The 5,930-nt window shown below is 54.3% G+C and overlaps 2 protein-coding genes across 5 annotated transcripts in view; one reads left to right on the top strand and one right to left on the bottom strand.

The window, feature by feature from the left end:
- Nucleotides 1-488, bottom strand: part of PHETA2 (PH domain containing endocytic trafficking adaptor 2) — a 3,426-nt gene extending 2,938 nt beyond the window's left edge. Inside the window, exon 1 of the mRNA XM_006917363.3 lies at nucleotides 260-488. The gene's annotated coding sequence lies outside the window, so the exon portion shown is untranslated. The remainder of the gene's footprint in view (nucleotides 1-259) is intronic.
- Nucleotides 489-543: 55 nt separating this feature from the next.
- The window catches only part of NAGA (alpha-N-acetylgalactosaminidase), a 10,928-nt gene continuing 5,541 nt past the window's right edge, over nucleotides 544-5,930 (top strand). For 2 of the 4 annotated variants that reach the window (XM_015593557.2, XM_006917362.3), the window contains exons 1-5: nucleotides 544-709; nucleotides 3,626-3,751; nucleotides 4,161-4,252; nucleotides 5,062-5,197; nucleotides 5,722-5,893. In XM_015593557.2, the coding sequence (XP_015449043.1) occupies nucleotides 4,237-4,252; nucleotides 5,062-5,197; nucleotides 5,722-5,893 (324 nt within the window). In that variant the 5' untranslated portion in view covers nucleotides 544-709; nucleotides 3,626-3,751; nucleotides 4,161-4,236. Of the gene's footprint in view, nucleotides 710-3,625; nucleotides 3,752-4,155; nucleotides 4,253-5,061; nucleotides 5,198-5,721; nucleotides 5,894-5,930 lie in introns of those variants that run through there. The other 2 variants (XM_015593558.2, XM_025050588.1) reach the window with 2 other exon arrangements.

Genomic DNA, 5,930 nt, shown 5'->3' on the forward strand with positions numbered 1-5,930 from the left:
AGCCACGCCCTCGCGGGGCCGCCGCCTCCCGGAGCCCGCTGGGCCCTCTCTCGCCTCCGCGCCGCCCAGCGCGCCGAAGCCCTTGGGTGGTGGCCCGTGGGCCGGGCTTCGGCCGCTCCCCGGGGCGATCTTGTCTCCGGACCCCGCGCTTCCGCCAGGCCGGGAGCATGGCTGCGGGAGCCGGGAGACCCCGAGCGCGGGGAGACCCCGCCCGCGCAGCGCGAGTTGCCGCCCCCACGCCTCCCGGTCCAGGACTCACCAGGCCTGGGTCCGTGAAGATGGCCCTTGGTCCACGCGGGAGGGAAACTGAGGCGGGAGAGGCCGGGACCCGCCTGAGCTACGGAGCTGGTCAGTGGCGGGCGGCCTCGAACCCAGGGTCCCACCTCAAGCTGTCGGCCCGCCTCGTACTGAGCCAGCCCCCGCTCCCTGCCATGGAAACTCCGAGTCCTCCTCTCGCCCCCTCCAGGCCCCCTCTCCCCGCCCCGCCCACTCCTCCCGCAGAGCCAAGCCTCAGTCGGCCTCGCCCGGGCGCCTCCTCTGGGCGGGCTCCTACTCAGCCCTCAAGGCCCGACGTAGCTTCCTGGCCACCCAACTGGGCCCCCGGAGTGACCAGATTTCTGCTTCTGGGGTTACCCACTTCTGCTTGTGCCACTCTCGCTGGCCTGCAATCCACCCGCAACCCCCAGGCCCTGCCTGCGTTCAGTCCAAGGTAGGCCCGTGATGCGTATTGGTTCAATGCCATTTCAAATCCTTTTGTTTATGACTTAAGTGAAGTTGTTTTAATCCACTTGTTTAAGACCAAAGAAAAAAAATAGTTGCTTTGAAGTATGAAGTATAAGTCGTGCCAAGATGTCATTATTCTACGTCTGTTGTGGTTGATAAGCAGTCAGCAGCCCAACTGCTGATGGGCCCTGCTGGGGGCTCATGGGTGAGAACCTGTGGTAAAGCAACTGTGGCCTGGAGGTATTTAGACTATAAATACTGACAGTGTATGGACTATTTGAGAGTTTCAGTTTGGGCAAGGCTCTTTCTTAATCTAAAAAAAACTTAATCTAGACTCTTTCTTAATCTAAAAAAAACTCTCCTACCTGTGGCCAAGGCTACTCTTTGGTCCCTTGTGATATTAAACCTTGCAGCAGTCTCAGAAGAAATCAGCAGAGCACCTCAGCCCTCCTGGCTTAACACTGGCGTCTTCGTTCCCTAGCAACGGTGCTCTAGCAACAGAGGACTTTTACTTTCGCGCTGGTCACTGGAAATCCGCTCTTCGATTGGTTGCTGAGTCTCCAGAGTGCTTCCTCATATAAAAAGGCACTCCATATTAAATTTGGATTTACTCCTTCACCACCTCTTGTCTGAAACAATAGTGTGATTAATCTGTCATTTGTTTGGAGTATGTTATTTCCTTATTTGGTTTATTAAGAGAGATTATCTGGTATGCTATTGGCTTGTGAAATTATTATAATTCCCATAATGTGCTAAATGAATCGTTGGCAAAGAAAGAATCAATCTCAGAGTACAACTTTTGCTGCCTCCACCCCCTTCCCAAACAAAAACAAAACTAAGCCAGTGGCTTAGGTTGCAGGAACGCACAACCAAATGCAGGAGCCTAGCATTATCCCTGTGGCCCTCGAAGGTGAGCTCAGAACATGTGTCCGTGAACGTGTTGGTTCCCACCCAGAGCTTTTTCCCTCGCAGTTCATGCAGCCTAGACGGCTCTTCCTTCTCAGCCCCTGCCCCTCAGCTTTTAACTCTTCAGGGCTCCTTCACATCAGTTAGGTACTTTCAGCTGGTCTAATAATTAAATCAACATGAGACAGGTTAACAAGGGAAAATAACCAAATTTAAGTACATTCGTAGCTACAGGAAGCCCGCATACATGGGAAAGTCAGAGACCCCACATACATGAAAGGTTCAGAGACAGAAGGGTGAAATAAGGTATCCTGAGCTAAGGAATGTGGTAAGAGGCCTGGGGCTTCACACAGGAGAATGATAAGACTTTGCAGATGAAGCACAGGTGTTCAGTAATTAGATGTTTGCCCTGACATATGGATCGGTCATAAAATGTTATCTCTGGTAATAACTCTTATTATGGGCAAGGCTCCTAATTTAAATTCTTCTAGGTAGTCATGGGGGGCACAGAAATTTCTCTTGAGCCCACAGGGTCTTGACTGCCTTCAGCTCAAAGTAATCCATATGCCAAAACGGCACATCTTGGGGAGGCCTGCCCTTCACCTGCCCTCAAGTCTGTCGTGTCCCTGGGTTATATTTTCGTCTTAGCACTAACCACTAGAGAAAACTTCTTTATACGCATGCTTTTATTTCCTGTGTATTATCTGCCTCTCTCACTAAATTTTTATTCAATTAATAATATGAACCATAACAAATGTGTTAGAAGGTAGTGGAAAATATAAAGCAAGGTAAGGGAGATTGGAAATTGTGGGACTGGGAAGGCTGCAGTTTTAAATAGGATCATCAGGGTAGGCTTCACTGAGGTGACATTTGAGAAATACTTGAAGGGGATGATGGAGCCAGTCATGCCAACATCGGGAGGAAGAGCATTCCCAGCAGAGGGAATGACCGGTGCCATGGTTCTGAGGCCTGTTGTGTTTGAGGAACTGCACGAAGGCCAGTGTGCCAGGCAGCGGGGAGGTCGGCGGAGAGCGGCAGGAGACGCGGTGGGAGCGTGTAGGCTGGGGCTTTGTCTATCTGTGGGCGCTGATACTCCAGATGGAGATGAGCAGACATCGCAGGGGCTCGAGCGAGGAGTGACCTGAGCTATGTTTTAAAGGATTACTCTAGCTGCTGTGGAGAGAATAAATGTGGATGAAACGTAGGCTGCGGCACAAATTCAGGCAAGATGTGATGGGGGCTGGGAGAGCAGTGGGGCGGCTAGATTTGCGATGGGTTCTGAAGGTAGAGATCACAAGGTCTGCCGAGGCTGGACGTGCGGAGGGAGGGAAAGCAGATGCAAGGAGGCCTCCAAGGTTTTGGCTTGAGCACCTGGAAGGACAGTTGCCATTACATGAGAAATGGAAAGTGGCAGGTATTTTGGTTTGGGACCCCTTATGTTTGAAATGCCCAGTGGCCATTTAAACGAAGGTGCCAAGAATGAAGTGTTTGACATCTAGTAGTTGCTCAATAAATTTTCGATGAACGAAATATGCAGAGCGCCTGGGCTAGCAAAACCGGCGGCCGCAGTGTCAGGCAGGAAAGGAGAGCCTCTGGCTTTACAAGAGCTGTTGTGCTCTGCACCTGGTTTGTTTTCCCTCCCCCATCTTACTCGCAAGCCTATTCATCTTCCGCTACCGGTTTTGAAAGGCTTACTAGTCGCCATGCTTAAGAGCATTCTCTCATTTCCTCTTAACAAAACTCTTAGCAGGTATTCAAGCCCCAGCTATTATTTGAGCGTCTACAGTGTGTTGGGCACTATCCTCGCCCTCAGGGATCTCGCTGAGGTGACAGGTCTAGCCTCGGGGGAGGTGGAGCAGCAACCGCAGCAGCACATCCGGTCGCGAAGTCCGCTCCGCCGCTGGAGCTCTAAGGGGGCGGGGCTTTGAGAAGTCCGGAGGGCGTATTGGGCCCCCACAGAGGGCGAGGCACGACGTTACTAGGGGCATTCTGATAGGCTCCTTCGGGAAAGGTTGACTGCCGTCAGGCCCCGCCCCTCTGGAACGCTGTTGGCGAATCAAGAGACTGCAGCGGTCGGCGGCTCTGGAGGCAGAGGCGGCGGTTGGTGTGAGCGCGTCGGCAGGTAAGTGCCACAGGCAGGGCACTCTGTGGTTAGGGGTCCCCGCGCTGGGTCTTCCGTCCTTGGCGGCTGTAGGTGGCAACCCAGACCCGGTGGGAATCCGGAGCCTGGTCTCGGCCTGTCAACTCCCCTTTTCCTGGGCGTCCTCGAGCCAGACGCTACCTCTCTTTGGCCCCGGCCTGGCGAAGGGGCGCCCTTGGGCTATTGAGGCGCCCAACCCCGCGTAGGGGGGTGAGGTCCGATGTCCAAGACACCTTGTTTAGTATTTCTGAAGGAAGAAGTGATGGCTGGGAGGGAATGGGGAGGTAGCGAGGGCGGCTCGGGGACCGAGTGTGGGATCCACGCCTAGGGTTGAAAGCGATAGGGCTAGCCAGGCAGTAATGACCCCAAGTGCTTTTCTAACGTTTCTTAGCTTCCAAAGTCCAACATATAAAGCTGGTAAAAGCAGAGCAGATCTGGTCAGGTCCTGAGACGCTGAATCCAGACCCATGTTGTGGAAGACAGGTAACCTCCATGGGAGGGGAGCTGACCAGTGGGGCTGGGGCTACCTGGAGGGAGTCCAGCCCTCTGGTGTCTGGGCCTCCTTCCCTATGTGGGTATGTGGGGAGACATGTTCCTCTTATTCCTGGAGCTAGGCAGGCAAAGGAGAAGGAAATGCTGCTCATCTCTAAAAAGAATCAGTTCCCTCTAAAGGGGCCCCTTCCTTTCTCAGCCCCTGTCCCCAGAGGCCCTACATTATGTGATACCAGCATGTGCTGAGAACAGCCCTGTGAAGTCAGTACGTTAACTCTATCTGACAGATAAGGAAACAGGCCCGGGAGGGAAAGGGCTCACTCTCCCAGGTGAGCTGGCTGAGTGCAGGTTCCACCTGGCTGACCTCTTTAGCCCTTCTGAGGCCTCTTGGGGGGTCTGTGGTAGAGAGCCAGATCCTCGATAGGACTCAGGAGACCCGGAGTCTGACTACAGTGTCCTGTCAAGTTCTGTGTGATAGGGTGCGGGGAACTGGTCAGGGTATAGAAAGAATATGACCTCAGGTGTTAGTGTTTGCTAATTCCAGCACTGCTGTGGCAACAACAGCAAGTAGGGGACTCAGGTCTTGAACACATTGCCCTACTCCAGGCACCATCCACCTGCTCACTGTACTGCAGGAGCCAGTAGTTGCAGGAAGAGCCAATTCTGCCTTAAACGCAGGAGTCTCATTCTTCCAGTGTGGAGGCCAGCAGCCTCTGCGGGGCTGAGCAGCACCTGGAGAGGGTGGGAGGAGGGCCAGGGCTGTGGAAGCCACTCATAGTTATCCCGCCAAACCCCTACAGTGCTCTTATTGGCCCTGGTGAGCCAGGTGCTGGTGCTGGAGAATGGGCTCCTGCGGACGCCACCCATGGGCTGGCTGGCCTGGGAACGTTTCCGCTGCAACGTTAACTGTGATGAAGACCCAAAGAACTGCATCAGGTGAGTAAGGCCTGCACTGCCTAACAGGTGTCACCCAGGGTCCTGCAGAGTAGGGGCAGGGCATGGAGGGTCAGTGAGAAAAGAGAAACAGGGTCAAAGCCACCTCCCCATCCCAGAGAGACTGCAGCCAGAGGTGACTTTTGGGATATCTGACACTCAGCCTCATGACCTGCTTGGGGCTTCTGTGGGGACTTTCAGGCCTGTGGGGCGGGTACCTTATAATGGACCTAGTCCCTGAGATAATCGAAAGGAGGTAACTGTTAAGGCTAGGCCAGTCACTGCATGTTTCTCCTGGCTCACCCTGCCTCTTGGCCTGGGGGCCAGACCATTCCTTTCAATTTCACCGTTTGGGGCTCACGACACAATTCCTGTTGTCATTTGCAATTGTTACCTGGCTTAGTCTTCAGCTGACAGCAAGGCCAGGGTTCTTACCGGCTGGATTCACATTCAGAGCACTGAAGAAGCTCTGAGGAAGGGGAACATGCTGGGCCACTAAGCTGCCCCTCCCCTGCCCCTCTCACCAGTGAGCGGCTCTTCATGGAGATGGCCGACCGGCTGGCGCAGGATGGTTGGCGAGACCTGGGCTACACATACCTTAACATTGATGACTGCTGGATTGGTGGGCGTGATGACAACGGCCACCTGGTGCCCGATGCCAAGCGCTTCCCCAATGGCATTGCCTTCCTGGCTGACTACGTGAGCCCCACCCCAGCCCTGCCCCTTGGCCTGGGGG

Source organism: Pteropus alecto, unplaced genomic scaffold (genome assembly GCF_000325575.1).
Source record: "Pteropus alecto unplaced genomic scaffold, ASM32557v1 scaffold157, whole genome shotgun sequence".
Lineage (NCBI taxonomy): Eukaryota > Metazoa > Chordata > Mammalia > Chiroptera > Pteropodidae > Pteropus > Pteropus alecto.